Source organism: Schistocerca nitens, chromosome 9 (genome assembly GCF_023898315.1).
Source record: "Schistocerca nitens isolate TAMUIC-IGC-003100 chromosome 9, iqSchNite1.1, whole genome shotgun sequence".
NCBI classification, from domain to species: domain Eukaryota; kingdom Metazoa; phylum Arthropoda; class Insecta; order Orthoptera; family Acrididae; genus Schistocerca; species Schistocerca nitens.
Genome location: NC_064622.1, coordinates 443,464,981 through 443,483,887, shown reverse-complemented (window position 1 = coordinate 443,483,887; position 18,907 = coordinate 443,464,981). Strand labels below are relative to the sequence as shown.

The window sequence follows — 18,907 nt, the reverse complement described above, 5'->3', positions numbered from 1 at the left end:
CTTGGAGTAAAATTTATTTGACACCTGTAAAGTCCAGCTCTTTGGGACAATAGTTCTGAAGTTCCCACAGACTTGGTACTTCCTTCTGCTGTCAACTACATTGGAGAAACAGCTGGCTCACACCATTTTTACACAAATCACCAACAAAATACTGTAACATATTTCTTCCTTGATTTTGGAGTGGATGCTTGACTTTTCACACCATCATGTGACACACCATCAACCACACTTTACACATGACATTCTTGTCAAACTCTCTGTGAACTTGGGAAACCAGAACATGCTCTTTCTTGGGATTAATTGTGGCTGTACTTTGGCATGCAAAATTATGGGCTTGTTTGTCATTCATCTCTTATACAGGTAATGATAACCCTCTCTTCAATGCAACTGCCACGTAGAACCCCTCGTAACCTAATTTGAAAACTAACTGGTGGGAATGTTCATGTGAGGTGACAGGAAATCTTCTGCATGCTGGCCAGTCCAGGTGATGGTCACAGAGTTTCTGAAAGGTGTGAATGGCACAAATTGCTTGGATTTTGGAAAACCCACTCCATCCTATAAAGCTGCTAATAAAAAGTATATTTCCTCTTGCATTGTTCAGGTAGCTGATAATTCCACTGGTGCTCACCCTCATTTCGATTTCTATGGAAGTCTCTCTTACCCCATCCAATACACATAAAATAAGTCTCCACGGTGAATAATTATTCCTTCTTACCGGCTTAGAATAGGTACACTACAATCTGATAAATTGGAATATTTCACTTGTGGTTTACATTCATTTCCCATCAAATTAAATCTTTCTCCACAAAAATGTGAAAGATCATTAATTAACCAACATACCACATTTAATGTTCTGTTATTCGTACAAACCTCAAAAAAATTATTTTCCAGATAGATACAACTTCTGCTTCAAAAATCAGAAATGCCCAGAATTTTTAATTAATAAATGCAAATTTACTTAAAAATTCTATTTCACTGAACTGCAACCACGTGACCTATTTTATCGGAGATGATTTGAAAGATCTTTATTTTCTTCATATAAGTATCAGAAATAGTACAACACGTGCTGAAGCCCAGTTTGGAAAAAGAATGTGTGCAAGAACGAGTGTGCAAAGAAAGACTGCAACTATGCATGAACATCAGAATGTATCAGTTAACTTCTGCTGTGATGTCACATCAAAAAGTAGGTGATTAAATCAGAGAAGTGCTCTGTTCACTGACAAAAAATACTGCTGCTTCCCAAAAGAAACAATAATTTTCTGAAAGCTGATACAGAGCAAAAAGAAGAAAACAAATGCTATATCTGTGAGTAGCTAAATACCAGCACACATGTCAGAACCCAGGAGAGAAACACCTGAAGCCACAATGCAGAAGGGCCTCCTGGAGAAGACAACACAACACCAAGCAGTAGCTGGGCTAAACACAGCTAATTGACAGTGGCTAGAACACAGACAAGGACATGATGAAAGCAACTAATGTAAAAAAATGAAGTGCAAAGTTGAAATTTTGGTGTCAACAGGCCAAGAGCAAAGAGAGACACAATCCAGATTGTGACTAGAGACAAAGATCAAGGGCCAAGCAAGATTGTTATTGAGTGGTCCATAGTACAGTGATGACAGTAATTGACAATATCAGACACAAGTACTCGTACAGAACTGACTAGCTGACTGATCGTTTGCTGGGCAGCCGTACTTATATTAAACCTAAGGAACACTACTGACTGGTGTATTCATGTGCACACTCACATTGCGGAGCGATGTTCTGCAGCAAGATTCTACCTTCCAACGCCCAACTAGGTCCATCTCGTCCTGTCAGTTTCTGAGGAGCTGGACGTCAGATCCCTCCTCTCTGAAACAGGCACATTTGGGCAGAAATGCCCCAGATAGTGTGTGTGGCTGAAATGCAGGTACAGATGAAGACTTGGTCCCTTCAACCTTCAGTGTTGCATAGAGGGTGTTGGGGCCTCCATTGGGATAACATTGGCAATGGGGGTGCCAGAGAGCTCCACTTCTGTGAATGCAGAAGAATTCACTGGTACAACAATGCAGAGTCATAGGGTGCCACCAAGGGTGCTGGCCATGGTGCTATATTGTCACCAGAAGGCAGTGAAGGAGGTGGCAGCAGATGCAGTGCATGTACTTGAAGCCAAAGCTGGTTGTGGTGATGATGCTCAAGCCTCACCTGTGTTTGGATTGACATAACCAACTGCCTGTGGGTCCCCACACTGTCACTGGTGTTCAAGCCTCAGTACTCCCATAAGAAAGGGCCCACATAACTGCTCCAGTTGAGTAACAGTGGGAGGGATGGGACTGCGGTTCTAAAGGAGGCCATATCAGAAGATGAAGCAGGATCACAGTTGCCACCTGTGGAGGAACTCGAGGGGCTATGACTGTTAATTAGCATAGTCTGATAAGTGCTCAAAAACAGGATGATGGCTAACATTCTGGCAGAGGAATCAACTGCATTTTTCATTTGGAATGAGACATTCTGCTTCACTATTTGAGGAAGCATGGAACAGATGGCTGCAGGTTTGTTTTATGCCATAGGCCTCATAGAAAGTTTTAAAAGCAAATTCCATGAATTGCATCCAATTAGTACAGACCAGTGTGTGATGCCACCCTTTGATGGCCAAAACCTAAGCCATGGCACTGAAGGTCGCACTGACCATGCTGGATGCCATGCATACAACATGTGAGTATTTTAAGTAAGTATCCACAATGAGCAATCACATTGATCCCAAAAACAGGCCTGGAAGATCAAGATGAATGTGGCCCCAGGGCAGGCAGAGGGTGAAAGACTGTGGGTGAAAGACTATGAGGGCACTGCCTAGTGGCAAGCACACTTCGTGCAGCCGTGGACCATTCCTTCAATGTCATCATTGACCCCCGGCTAGTACATATGTCAACAAGCTAGTGCCTTCATGCAGGACATCCCACAATGTCCACAATGCAACAGACTCAACACCTGTTGGTGCAAGTCAGCCAGGATGGCCACTCAATACATGTTCATCTCAGATTGCAAAAGAATGATTTCATCAATAACTGTGAGAAATACGTTTCCAACTGAATTCATTTCCAAGCTGGTGGGTGAGGTAAGTTTGCCAGCCATTGGTCATATAGTGGGGATCTAGCTGCAAGGTGGAGTCCTGGCAGAGGGTGACGGTGACACAAGCAGCTGTAATGGGAAACTGTCCAAAATGTGTTGCCACTCAGTATTGATATGGAAGCAGAAGACCTCCTTTGGGCCAGCGGGTAGATGTGACAATGCATCAGCACTGGAATGCTGTGCCACAAGCTTGATGGAGGCATTGGTCTGTTCACTCCAGGAGGCTGGAGCATGGTCCAGATAATGTCATCAGTAATTAGGGGAAACTGTATCCCAAAAAGGTAGAAATAAAGTTTTTTAAATGGTAAACACTATCCCCAGTGCCTCCTTTTCAGTCTGGGAATAGTTGCACTGTGCAGGTTTCATGTTTTTGACTGGTAAGCTATAGACTAGTTGGAGTCATCCCCATTCCTTTGCACCAAGACCACCACGATGCCATATGCAGATGCATCAACTGCCACAATCAATGGGTGACCATGAGAGAATAATGTGAGCGGATTTCAGCATGGTTTTCAATTGGGTAGAATTCCATTCTCAGGCAAGGATCCAGCTGTAGGGCAAAATCCTTGTACGTAGCCGAATGAGTGGTTGGGCAATGTGAGTAAGAACTTGGAATAATAGTCGATTTAGCCCAAAAACATCTGCAATTTAGGAAAGTTTGTTGGGCAAGGAAAGGAGTCTATCACGGTGACTTTCTGATCAGTTGGCCTGTTCCCTCTTTGATAAACCAGTGCCCCAAATACTCCACTTCTGGCTGAAAAAACCTGCACTTCTCTAAATGGCAGTGCAAGTCTGCATCCCCCAAGGTTATAAAAAGGATATGGAGATTTTGCAAATGCTCCTTGTAGCAGGGCTCTACCAGAATGAAATCATCCAAGTAAATCATGCTGTGTCAGCTGTTTCAGAAACTTTTGAAAAATTGTGCTGGCTGAGGTAATGCCAAATGGGAGCGTCTCGTACTTGTACAAACCAAAAGTAGTACTAATGACAATGATGTTCTATGATTCCTCATCTAAGGGTAACTGGAGGTAAGGATCAGTGAGGTCGATCTTGGATTTGTGTTCCCCTCCAGCATATTTGGTGAGAAGATATTACAGCCAGGGGTAGGATAAGTTTCCACCTGTGATTGGATGTTGATTGTAGCCTAGAAATCTCTACAGAATCTGAGAGAACCAGTGGGTGTTGTGATGATAAGTAGGGGAGTGATCCATGTGGCTTGATGATTTAGCTCCTGCTTCATGGCAGAATGTAAGGTAACCAGGACTGGTCTGTAATGGTAAAAACAAGGTGTATCATCTGGCCTTAGGATGATGTGTTCCTGAAAGCCAAAGGCACATCCCAAATCTGACTGAAACAGAGATGCAAACACAGTGCAGATATTGTCCAGTTCCTGGAAATAAACTGCAGTTGATTTGATCTTGAATACATTGCAAATAGAAAATCCTGATGATGTAAAGGCATTGAGGCTGAAAATGTTGATAGCAGATCTGTGTTCCATGACAAAGAACATGATGAGCTGCATGATGCTTTTGTAGGTCACAGTGATTGAGAACTACCCACACAGAGAAATAGAACCATCTTCATAGGCCACCAAATGCCATGAGGATGGGAACAACTCAGATGTGCCCTCTTCAGCTAATAAATGGTAACTCTGCTGTCCACCTGGAAACTGAAGTGCCAGTGAAAAACGTGAAGTATGAGAAACAATTTATGCATCAAAGATTTGTCTGGGGAGACCACGAGCCAACTAAAGTACATATACATTGTCCTTGTGTACTTGCAGGGCAGGATGGGAGTGGGTTCCACAACTTTGACAAACTGGGCACAGACATTCCTATTTGCCACAGCATCTGCAGGATCCCCAACAATCTGGACAGTCTGCTCAGGAGTGAGCGGAAAAATGCTGTGGGCATGAAGGGAATGATCACCATGACCATCAACGAGGGGAACTGGAGGCTCAGACACCATAGAGACTTCGGACAATAATGAATCACAAGTTGCTGCAGCCTGCGATGCTGGGCTGGAATGTATGGTGGTGCACTAACTACCACAGGTTGGGTGTCACCATGAGTCATTTGCTAGCCACCTGCACAATCTTGAATGAATGTATGATACCTAAGATGTTCTCCAACAATGAGCTGTCCAGTTTCAGCACCACTGTGCAGATCTCAGGATTGGGTGCCAGCTACACCACATCATGAATCAAAGAGTCCACGTATGAAGCCTTGCAGCCTTGATTGGCACAAGTGACATTGCACTTGTAGATGACAGGTTGCAAGTCAGTAACTCACGAGCAACATGATTGTCCAGGTATTTATGTTATTGGTGAAACTCAAGCCTGTAGGTAACCACCTGATTTCTTTGGGAATAATAATTAGTCAACAGAACACATATCTCCTGAATGGAGAGTGCAATATGGTAAGAGAGATATGTCAATTTGTGGAGCAGGAAGAATATTTGTGATGGCACCCAAGACAAAAACACTAGTGACTTGAATGGATCAATGAATCTCCAGTGACTTGAAATGCAATTAAATATTTCTTCAGTCAATGCAAATATGTGTTCAGTCGTACATAGTGTCACTGAAATGTGGAAATGACAGAGGAAAAATGGGGGCATTGACTGCAGAGGTTGCTGAGGCTTAGAGAAAGTGGCCTCATACACTCAAAATTTGTCCACCTGAAGCTCAAGTGACTTTTGTAACAATTCTATATGAAGCTGCTACCATTGCATTAGATGCTGCTGTTGCTCCAACAGGCAAACCAATTTAGCATCCATGATACTCAACAACTTCTCTTTTCCTCATTACCAATGCTATATCCATGAGTAGTTATACATCAGCACACACATCAGAACCCAGAAGAGAAACATCTGAAGTTGCACACTGGTATGGCCACCTGTGGAAGAAAACATGACACCAAGTGGTATCCCAGCTAAACACAGCTGACTAACACTGAGCACGACATGGACAGGAACAGGGCCAAAGCAACCTATGTAAGCAATGAAATCCAAATCAGAGACCTTCACCACAATGGTGTCAACATGCCAAGAGCAAAAAGAGACACAATCTGTAGTACAGTGATGGTAGTAATCAACAATATCAGATGCAAGTACAGAACCAACCGGCTGTTCATTGAGCGTTATTGGCCAGTGTATTCTCATGGCGGAATGAGTAGTATGCTCATGCTGCAAGCGCAGAGCTGCAGCAAGACTATGCCCTAGGCCCATTTCCTCTAGACAGCATTCAGTTTCCCTGGAGCTGGGTACCAGAACAAGCAAAGACTATTTCAGAAAAAACTGTTGAAGATTTTACAAAAGGAAATATTCCACACAAAAAGCTCTTATCATAGAGAATAAAAGTTATTTATTCCATGTTATTATTTTATTCACAATCATCTCTTTTGCAATTAATTTTTCCTATAGACATGCAGCATTGAAAAAATTTAAATTTGTGTGTACAACCATGTACAAAAAGGATATTAATTTTGCCAAGAAAGATCTAATTTTGCCAAAAAAAAGATGCTACATTTTCTGGTCTCTAAAACCTATAGAAGATGTGTTTTTGGTAATGTAGTCAGATCAGTGATACCATTTGTGCAGTATTTGTCTGACTGATTTAGTTGTTTTCATCTGGACTGTGACATTTCAACAAGTGACATGTCTGTCATCTTCTGGAAAAGTGCTGAAACACTGTATGGGCTGGTGGTGTAGGCATTCTTGACCCACAAAGTGAGCTGAACTTTGCTGGTTGAACTCTTGACATACAGCTTCTCACATGCATTGCCTCACCAATAGCTCTCCCTCCTGTTTAGCAGATGGTTGTAAATTCTTTTTTTATCAAGTTTCATATCAACACATTGCCAAAAGGTGATAGTGATGAGTATGACAGTCCTCGTAAGTCATGGTTTTTCAGCACTGCTGCCTGACTGGAAACGCAAATGTGTTCCATCAAAATATAGCATGGTTTCCACAGTTTCACCTGGCTGGACACACAAGAGCCTTCCGCATTCACATATAAGTAATGTCTGCTGTTGGCATGTAACATGAGATATCACTATTCACCCCACTCATTACGCTAGTAGCAGACCACTTATTCAGTGGCCCTATTGACTGCATCAGAACAAGGCCAATATAAAGTATTTCTTTATTAAAGTGCCATAACAATACAATTATGGAAATAATCTAATAAAATATAAAATTGAATGATCATTTATTAACATTGCCAATATAATCATTGTGACTTATGACTATTCTTTTCAGAATGATGAGAGTTCAACGAAGAATCATGAAAGGTTTTGAGGTGTTTGAGTACTATGCAAACAATCAGTGGCAGTTTATAAATGATTCTGCACTTGAAGTTAGAAAACAGTTGAACAAAAGGGAAAGGCTTCTTTATAAGATCGATGGAGATGATTTGGATATAGATGCTTACTTTGAAGATTGTATAAGGGCTGCAAGATTATACATCTTGAAAGAGCTACCAGAAACACTTCCAGCTGCCAGAAGACATCTGCGAATGTAAGTATACATACACCAGCATAAAAGATTATATGCAGTCTCTGGGACTTTTAATATGCATCACTGTTATAAATGTATGCTACATAGAAATAACATGCTCCTTACTAATAGATCTGCCGAACAGGGAATTTTTTACACAAATCACACCAATAAGTATCAAGTCACCCACATTGGCAGCTGTAGTTGTCATCCTCGACTGTAATGCTCACAATCACATGGAGCACACTTTATGGCTAATCTAAGGAAACATTGATTACTCAGATGTACACAGTGTTTGACCATTGTAGGGGCAAATGGAAAGGCTGAGTAGAGAACAATGACAGAAGCAAATAATCCTAATAAATGTAAGTTGAGAAACCAAAGGGTTCCACAATATGATACATGCATAAGTGCAGCTATGTCAACATTACAACACTCTCAATGCATAAGACTATTTTTATTTCAAGACACCACAAGTGAGACACTAATAACAAATCTATAACCATCACCCTGAATTCCAAAGTACTGTTAAACACCATTTCGATAACAAGTGTGTTTGTCATGGCTCACCAATAGAGTGGCAGCCTAGGTCCCCTGAACTGAATCCACTGAATTTTGTCTAAATAAATTTAAAAGTTTTGGTGTATTACAGCCCTGCTGACAGCATTGATGAACTCTGGGAGTGCACTGTTGATTGTTGTCAATTCATTTTGAAAACACCTTGGGAGTTTGAATATACACGGGTATCTATGAGAAGACATGCTGTAGCATGCCATCACATGAATAGTACCTATGTGGAACACTCATTGCAATATGCATGTCATCAAATGCATATCTGCAAAGTCACCTGAAGATGGCAAGTAAGAAACTTGCTGAAATGTTGCCGGAGAATGGCGCATTGACTTGGCTGTCAATCTGAGAAGATTTTATCATTATATTCAAAAGTCGTGTACAGGGTTATAGCATAGCACCACTACAATTATTTGTTGACAGTACTGTTGTCTACATGAAAGTATTGTCACTTAGATGGTATAAGAAAATGCAAAATAACTTATACAGTATTTCCATTCTCTTAGATATGGATAAATGCAAAATAACACACTCGAGTGAGATAAATGATCAGTTCTACGTCGTCCTTCCCAGAAGCTTACTGATATCAGGTAAAAGACCCTGAGATTCCAGTACCCATCATAATCAGAAGCTAACCAGCCTCTTGAGCAGTTTTCAAAGCATGTTGGTCAGACTGATCTGCGGGTAGCTGTCAGGAGACGTTGGGTACTTCTCAGGCTTAAGGACAGGGATAACTCTGCTGTCTTGCTATAATGAGGGGAAGACACAAATGAGCCAAATGTGGTTGAAGACCCTGAGTAGATGTTGCCTTTGGGTAACATCAAAGTGTTGGATCATCTGGTTGTGGATGGAATCCGGGCCTGGGGCTGTGTCATGTGAAGATATAAGAGCATCCAAGAATTTCCATTCAATGAAGGGTTCATTATAGGATTCAGTTTAGTGAGGGTTGAAATAGGGGGAGGTTTCTTCAACTCAGTCTTTCTGCTGGAGAAAGGTAGAGGACACCGACGCTGTGACAAAGTGTGTCGCGAGGTGTTTGCATGGACTGATGGATCACAGTAGACACCCTCTGTAGAGTAAAACCTGGGCTGGTTGATTGTCTCTGGTGGCCCAGAAGGCTATGGACCAAATCTGCAATGAAGACACATATGTCTCTGGGGAGGAAACATTGCATTTCCAGCATTCCTTTTTCTCTGCTTAATGAGGTAGCAAGCATTAGCATGGAGATGCGTAAGAGCAATAGGGTTGGTCAAAGAAGGGTGTCGTGTAAATCACTGCAGTACCCGTCAGCAGTCCTGGATAGTGACCGCTGCATTCTTGGTCCACCACAGTACTTGTCAACAGCCACCACTGTACTTGTCAATGACCAGGGGGGACCGGTGGATAGGGGGATAGCAATGCCAGTATAATGAAGAACAGTGCCAGAGATGTCTTGCATGACCGCATCAGTGCAATCCAAGGGAGAGGTGTTGAAGTACACAGCAGATGCAGATAAATGCCAGTTGGCTTTGTGGAATGCCCAACATGGGTGCCTGTCTGCTGACAGTGGCAGGTGAACAATAGAATCACCAGAAAGTGGTCACTGTTACAGAGATCATCATGGAGTGACCAATGTAGGGAAGCCACAAGAGCGGGAAAGGAGATCATAAGATTGGTAGCAGAAAAGGTGCCATGAGTGGTACTGAAGTGGGTAGGGGAACCATCATTGAGGAGACACAAATCAGTCTGTAATATGTTGGTCAATTAGAAGACTGCTACCCATCGAAGTAGCACTCCATCACAGGGGATGGTGTGCATTGAGGTCCCCAAGGAGGAGATATGGGGGCAGAAGTTGCTATATTAAGTTAGGCAGGTCAACACAAAGAAGTGGCCTACCTGGAGGAAGCTATACATTGCAAATGGTGATTGCTGGGCTCATTCACACTCATACTGCTATTGCTTCCAGGTTGGTATCAGGGGTGGTCCAGGCGCCAATGACATTGGTGTGAACCAAAGTGCAGAACTCTCCAGATACTGTCCTAGGGCTGGCACAGTTCCAACAGAACACATGATAACCACAAAATTTTGGAGAGTGGTCATCACAGAAATGCCTTTGGACTTATGTTTCTTCGTCTCCTCTTTTGGAGGTTGAGCGGGGCAGGGCACAGAGGGAGAGCAGGCTTCTGCAGGCTCTGGAACCGAAAGAGAGTGGGCGACCTTGGGGTGCACAGATGATGCATCCCATGGATGAGTTGTGGTAGCAGGCCTCTGTTCTGAGAGATGCTGGAGGGAAGGATTCCAAAAGAAGGGGGGGGGGGGGGGAGCCCCATCACTGGAGGGTCCTGAAGAAGGGGGGGGGCACTTCGTTGGCTAAACAGGGGGAGTGGCAGCCAGAGGGGAGAGCATGGGAACTGTAGGGGAGTGAGAGATGAGAGGGGGATGGGACAGAGAAAAGGAAGAGGTAGAAGGGGAAAGGAAGTAACAGAGGCAAAAGTAGAATAAATCAACACTAGCATAAGATAGATGATCCAGGAGCTTTTACTCTTGGATCTTCTTTTCTTTCTTGTAAACTGAGCAATCTGGCAAGCATGGAGAGTGGCAGTAATGACAATTTACACACACAAGTGGCAGAACACCAGGCCTTCTCTCATGGAATGGATGGCCACAGTCACCACACAGAGGGTGGGAGATATATGCCCAAAACACAAGCACTGAAAGCACCTCATGGTGGCAGGCGATATGGCTTCATGTCACATCAGTAACATGTGACCTTGACTTCTCTGGGAAGATGTCCCCATTGGAATCTGAAATAAAGGTCTTTATGACCCTTGTGCATATGTCAAACAAAACAAATGAAACGTTGCTCCAGATTAGCCTAGGGTTTCTCATTAGTTCACAGGATGAGGTCCCTGTGAAAAGTCACTCCCTGGACCATATTCAGGGACTGATGAGGGGTAATAGGAACTGAAACATTGCCAAGATGATCACAAGCATGAAGAGCTACAGGTTGGGTGGCAGGATAAGCTTTGATCAACAGGGAACCTGACTGCATCTTAGTGAGGGACTCCATTTTGCCCGACTTGTCCTTGATATTCTCCACAAAAAATAATGGCTTTGCGGCAATGAATGTGTCCTAGTACAACCAGGTAGTGGGGAAAGTTTTCATCCCAAGACAGTGGGTGTGGCCCTCCTCCCAGGGTGTAGCCTGGGAAGGGAAGGCTGCAGAGTAATACAAAGCAGCATTCAGTGACCTGCTACCTCTCAAAGAGACAGCCGTTTGAGAACAGACAAAGTTTTGCAGCTTGATATGCTTCATGCACCAAACATCCACCCATTCCGATCATGGGCTTTCCCCATGTGTGCCACCCTGCCACAGCAAGGACCATCTGGCAAGGTGACCATTGCTGGGAGTTCTTATGCTCCAGGATAACAAGCAACCATTCCTTGGCATACATGTGGAGGTAACAACACAGGTATCAGTAGTGTGATCCTTGTGTTGCCAGGGGCTCAGCCCCACCACACAGACTGGCCACTAATGCTGGTGGTCTAGCAGGGTGGAGGGGGCTGTGTGGGGAAGGAAGAAGGGGACGAAAGGGAGGAGAGGAATCCATGCTGTAGGCACTAAGTAGGGAGTTCTTCCCCAAATCGCTCACACTAAAAACAGAAAATTTAGACATGGAGATCAAACCACAAATGGGGACCAAAAAGGATGAAAGAGAACAGGCAAAAGGAACAAATTCACAAGGAATACAGGGAACTAGACAGATAGCCAGCACGACGTAAACAAAATCACCAAAAGAGGGGACAGCAGCAAAGGAGCCAGGATGGGGAAGAAGGGGCGCAGTGAAGAAAATGCAGTCTGGGAAGGCAGAATGGTCTGCAATAGCTCAGGGCCCCATGTGCACCACACACAAACTTACAAAAGAACCATGAGCCCCCTGGAAGAATTTAAATGAGAATTGCTGGCTGAAATGTGAGGTTTCATGTAACTGGGGTGGATCAGTTTACAGAAAAACAATATTTGAGATGGATTTCAGAACAATTCTTCTGCCATCATTCAATATCTAACACAGGAATCATGGGAATTAGACAAATTAGGGTTTCTATAGGGATCACAGTAAGTTATTCGTTTTCTTGCTTCATATGTAAATGGAGGAGGATAGAAAGGGGCTGCAGTTGTTACTTTGAAATATCCTCCATCATGCACTGTATAGTGATTTCTAGATCATATAAATAGATGTAGAAAGTAGTGAGTATACTGCTGATGTTCACTAACAGATTCCAAAGATTACTGCGTATAGTACCAGACATTTGTTTAGTATAATATAAATGTCTGCTTGTGTCTGTGTATGTGCGGATGGATATGTGTGTGTGTGCGAGTGTATACCTGTCCTTTTTTCCCCCAAGGTAAGTCTTTCCGCTCCCAGGATTGGAATGACTCCTTACCCTCTCCCTTAAAACCCACATCCTTTCATCTTTCCCTCTCCTTTCCTCTTTCCCGATGAAGCAACAGTTTGTTGCGAAAGCTTGAATTTCGTGTGTATGTTTGTGTTTGTTTGTGTGTCTGTCGACCTGCCAGCACTTTCGTTCGGTAAGTCACATCATCTTTGTTTTTAGATATATAATATAACGAACCTTAGACATTAGTTTAATAACAATGTGGTAAGGATGGATTGCTTCTCATCATGTAGAGGGATCACTGAGTCAAAGACAGGTACACTGCTAAAATGTTATAAGCTTTCATACAAAGTACTTCAAACCGAGCGAGGTGGCGCCGTGGCTAGCACACTGGACTCGTATTCGGGAGGACGATGGTTCAATCCCGCGTCTGGCCATCCTGATTTAGGTTTTCCGTGATTTCCCTAAATTGCTCCAGGCAAATGGCGAAATGGTTCCTTCGAAAGGGCATGGCCGACTTCCTTCCCTGCCCTTCCCTAATCCAATGAGACCGATGACCTCGCTGTCTGCTCTCCTCCCCCAAACAATCCAATCCAAATCCAATCCTTCTACCAAAACAGGCACACAAACACACTTAGAAGGACTTTGTCCAAAAGCTTATGACAATTTAGCAGACTTTTTCATTGTGCCTGTCTATGTCTCAATGGCTCCTCTATGTGGTGAGTAGCAGTGTATCCTTTCCATATTGTTATTAATCCATCCTGGACTCTCCATTATTAGACATTAGTTTAGTCTACAATGCAGTTTTGCCACCTGACCAGGATTAATAAATAATAATTAAAAACATTTTTCTTGTGATCAAGCAATTGCCCACCAAATGCAGCCCAGCTTACTAGTCTAGAGAAGATTGTTTCCTATAAACTAAATCTTCTCCCGAACTAAGGCTTCTTTGAAAACAACAGTGTTTTGGAGGAGGGGGATGGGGGGACAAGGGGGGGGGGTCAGTATTACATTGTCTAGCTCTGTCTATTGAACTGTTTTACCCACACAGTTACAGTTGTAAAGAAGCCTACAGTATAACATGGAATCCAGACCCTGGGGCAACTTGTCAGGCTTTAGTTACTTTTCAAAATCATTGCTGGAAGTGAAAGAAATGATAACTCACAGTAAAAACCCACACTAGCAGAGAACTGAATCATGAATGTAGAGTTGTGGGGTGGTTCTTATCCACTTAGTGATCAAACCACAAAGTACAACACAGAAATAATCACAAGTCTGACCATCACTATCAAAGCAGATTTTACATGGGCTATAAAACAAAAAATACCCTCCTGGATAGCTACGTGTGTTAAAGCACTGCATCCAGGATGGGAATGTGTGTAAGCCCCAGATCAAATACGTCTGGTGGACTAACAATGAGGGTCAGTGTGCTGGCCAGCTTGGATATGGTTTTTAGGTGATTTCCCACATCCCACTAGCTGAATATTAGGCTAGTAACAAATTCCTGCTTCAGTTACACGATTCACAAATATTTAGAAAACTTTCATTCCATTTCACACAAATAAAACTACACGCAGACAAGGAGTAATGGTGCGGCAACAGAAAAGGCATATGGCCATTATTTAACTTAACCATGCCAAATCTGTTAAGAATCATTCCAACCCTGCATTAATGTGTGACAAAAGCACAATTAAAAGAAGAATATAAAAAATACCACGTTAATCATTAAGTGTTACATACAGACATAATTTTTATTGATTCTTATTCATAATCATATATCTCAACAAGCATCTCGTGTGTGTGTATGTGTGTGTGTGTGTGTGTGTGTGTGTGTGTGTGTGTGACACTAACAGTGAATGAAGTCTATTCCAAGGGTGACCTCCGATGGATAAAGATAGCAAGAAAAATATTGTAGGCAGTGCAATTTTTAATTTAGCCTTGGGTTACTCTAAACTGTTGGTAATAGTCAACTGTCTGAATTTTAGTCTAGTTTTAACCAATAGGTAATGTAAATTACATATGAAAACACAGCTATAAAATGGCAGATAAATTAATTTTTAGATTACATGATTGAAAAATGTTGAGATCTCTGTATTATATGTAGCAATAAAATAAAAGTTTTTTTCTTATATTGCCAGAGCTCATGAACTAATTAATTAATCTTACACTAACTTTACACCAAAAGTGTTTTAGGCTTCATTCTACTAGAAAAAAAGAGTGGTTTTATGTAATTGTTCAGTGCATGTGTGTGATATGGCTGTACTTCTCTTGTTCCTTTCACTGGTCAATTTACATGCATGCTGTTTTGTATCTTCCTTTAAAAAAAGGTACTTTGTGATGAATGGATTCATTAAGAATGTGAAAAATTTGCAATTAACTTCCATACATTCAGTGAATTTGTCCATGTGGATCCATAACATCTGTATTTCCCTCAGGACCAATAAATGCAAGTGGTGGACAATTTCTGAAAGTAAGTACAGTTGTGCATTCATAGTTTTTATGGCATTCCTGCCAAACATTCTGGGCACCAATGGCACATGTCTTCTTCACACAGTCCAGAGACTGAAAGAAGAGTCAGCTTCAAGTTGAACCATGATGGATAGCTGTTCGAATTGTGCCTTCTTCTTTTCCCAAGGCATACTCGATTTCCAAAGCTACTGCCATCAATAAATCATACAAAATAGTGACTATTCCATTTTCCTAGCTGCCTGACCTAGTTCCCTACTGTTTCTTCTTGTTTCCAAACATGAAAAAAATACTTACAGGCAGAAAAATTCTGCTTAAATGAGATCACTGTTGAAACAGAGGCATACTTAAGAAATCTTGATTTTTACTATTTTTGGAGGGGCTTAAAAATGTCCAAAATACTGGGCAATGGTATATACATAAAAAATTATTAAGTTTCTTTTTTTTTTAAATTTCACCTTCAGTCCTAAGAAGGATACCTGTTGAACTGCTCTTGAACAATGCACCTGCAGCAATATGTGATGATAAAGATGATAACAAGGGTACATCAAACAACATGTAACATGTCCCAGTGATAACTGCCACTCTTCTTGCACAGTTACTGTCTCGGCAGAGTTTGGTCTGAGGAGAACAGTTGTGAGCAACAACACATCTCCTGAGAGCGCTATAAGCCATCTGTATGAGACTCAGTAGTCCATATTATAACTCCATTAATTTGTCTTTTTGTTCACAATATTCATCCATAAAATGAACCATGCATGGTTGAGTAATTTTGCCTTGAAGGATAAACTGTCACCTATTGCTCTACATATATGAGCAGTCACAGTGCCTTATGGAAAAACCTGGTCAGAACATCCAGCAAAGAAGGTTCATTCCTCATAGTCCCTTACAGCATATACCAGTTATCATCACCTGTTGTTACCCTTGGCCTTCCAGTTGCCAAACCTGTGGTTAAAAATTTTGCTACTCCATATGAACAAGGTATATTAAACAACACATAACATGCTCCTATGCTAATCAACTTCTGTGGCTAATTCTCCTATCTTCACTACATTTAATGATGCTAACTGGCATAATAACATTGTATATTATACAAAGGATATGTTGCATGACAGACAGGAATTATGAGAAAAAAAGTTACAGGCTGCATATTATCAGCACAATACCTAGTGTCAAGGTTTAGTGTGCAATCACCTGAAGAGTGCCAAAGCAGAACAGTTCAATGCAACTTCTAAAAATGTATTTTACTTCTTTTATGTATTCCATGTACGTATATTAATCACCAGATAAGAATGCCAGTGGAACGAGGGACTCCATTTTTTTCATAACATGAATACAACTAACATATTGTTAATTTACATTAAAAATGTAAAAATAATAATCAGTTGTCTGTATTTATTGAAGCAATTATTGTTTTAAATGTTATTTATAAACTGTCATTTCAATTTTCAGAATGTACTGGGTGGACAAAATAACAAAAGCTGTGTTCCTTGGGCTGTTATTGTGGACACTGGTGTCATACTCTGATGCCATCTTCGACTTCCTACGTGCCTTTCTGAGACTTTTAAATTACTCTGTAGTACAGATCTTCAATGTTTTCAACTCAAGTTCTTCACAGTCACCATCGGTAACACCAGTAATACAAGACAAGTCACTTCTTTGATTCACTGGTAAATAGTGTGTACTAAGTTTGTTGCATAAGGCACTCCTTGTTGTTAGGAGGCAAATGAGTTAAGGACATGGAGATGATGTACAATATAATACGCTTTATAAGTCCTTACATTCATCGTGTATAGCACACATTACATACTACTCTTTCCAATTCAGGTGTAATCTCAACTACTGAAACTGTGTTCCTGTTACGGATGTATAACTGTAGGGAAATAAGTATTGATATGTATGCATGAATTGTGTATTGACACCTGATATAAGTGAGTGTAATACATAAAAGAATAAATTCCTGAAGAAGTATAATCACATAAAACACTACACAGTAACTGTACTGGGTTCCTACAAGTAAAATATTCATTACAATTGTACAAAAGTAATGGAGTTGTTTGCAAATTCTATTAAGGCTCAAAAATATGTTATTGTCATTTTTAATTATGAAATAGATGGCATACAAGGTAATCTCTCAATATTTTCTATGTTTAGTTTGTAGATTCATCTATGACAAAGTACAAATACCTCCAACAAAGCTTTGCAAAGTTTTCCATAAAACGTACATTCAGATAGTGCTACTGTCTTTTTCACCATGTTATATATCACAAATATAATTGTTGTTTCATGTATTTCTATGTCAGTAAACAGAGATGCATTAAATGTTTATGGAACTAATGATGAGTAAGCACCTGCCAGTCTGTGTTCCTGTACAAGCAATCCCGAAAAGAACTGCTGGCAAACTGGTGCACTTTGAAGTGACAGTACACAATATGTTGTTGCTTTCTCAACATGCATCTTGTAGCCTCTTGCATTTCTTTTGGTACAGTAAGGAGTGTACCAAAACATACTTGACCAAACATTGGGAGCAATTTCTACCACGAGAACAATGAAAATAATAATGCAAATCTGTATCCACAAGTACTTTGTATTTGAGTAGTTATTGAAACAACATTTAACCATGAGATATAGCAAATATTCAAATTGTATTAAGCTCATGGCAAATGTTCAAAATAGTCTCCTGTTGTTGCTACACATGCATGACTCATTTTATAGCCTGCCTCACCTTGTTAAAGACCTCCAAATGGTGTCAAATGGTTATTCAGGTTTCCAAGATATGGCAACTCTGTATTTGGAATGTCATTTGCATAAATTAGTTCTTTTAGGAACTCCCACAAATGAAAATCCAAAAGATTGAGTTTAGCCAAATATAAAGGATGCTGACCTGATGCTTTCCTACCTACACATCTGTCATGATTAGGCATTGCCAGTGTACCTTCAACATTGATTAAAAGTGTAGAGACCCAGTATGATTCTTCTTATTACCAGCAGTTCACACTACAGCGCTAAGGTGAGTGGGTGGAGATTTTTTAAATCATTAAACATGAGCATTTACACAAAAACCACACACATGTAACAGTTTTTTTCCTTTACTTTTTCTTCATGCAATTTTTCCTTCTCTTCATTTGAAGAATGAAGACTCATTACAGGGGAGACAATAAATATGAAGCCAAAAAAGTGATTAAAATAACATAAGTTTCTAGCTGTATTTTAAAGGAGGTATGGCAGTGATGATGATGATGATGATGATGATGATAAAGGTAATCATGATGACAAACAAAATGTTTAAATGCCATTACAAGATAATATGGTCATATACAATAACCTGTGTCAATGCTTAAAGTTGCATATAGTTTCCCTGCTAAGAAAAAACTGAATGCAAGCAATCAGACTTTGAACATTAACATGTATTTTGTACCTTGTATTATTTATGTGCAATAAAGAATTTGTTAAAATCTTAAGAATTAATATCATAATATTTTCAGTTTCAAATTTCTGCCTTCTATCTCTTTCACCCATGTTGATCTTTTTACAGCCATCTTGTTATGCATAAGGGAACAACATAATGTAATTTCCTTTGATGATCCACACTGAAGCATTGAGTCGGAGATGACAGTCATGTTAAAGGAACACCTCATTGCTGAATTGCTACTCAGACTAGCAAAATTAATAGTTTAAGTCCTATTTTTTTACAATTTCATAGCTACAGTGCACTTACAGTTTAGATTGGCAAGCATTTGCTAAAACTGCCACATTTCATGTGAGTCAAGTTATACTGCCAGACTTCACAACTCTGTTCTCAAAATCATCTGAATTCATAAAATTATTGCACTTTAAATCCCTTTTATTAGACTGTGTCAATAGAGGTAATTGTGTTCATACATATTTATAT

The 18,907-nt window shown here is 40.8% G+C and overlaps 1 protein-coding gene across 1 annotated transcript in view; it reads left to right on the top strand.

The window, feature by feature from the left end:
• LOC126203550 (fatty acyl-CoA reductase 1) overlaps positions 1-18,444 on the top strand; it is a 233,206-nt gene extending 214,762 nt beyond the window's left edge. Inside the window, exons 8-9 of the mRNA XM_049937871.1 lie at positions 7,366-7,623; positions 16,468-18,444. Of these exons, the coding sequence (XP_049793828.1) occupies positions 7,366-7,623; positions 16,468-16,678 (469 nt within the window). The 3' untranslated portion in view covers positions 16,679-18,444. The remainder of the gene's footprint in view (positions 1-7,365; positions 7,624-16,467) is intronic.
• The last annotated feature ends 463 nt before the right edge of the window (positions 18,445-18,907 follow it).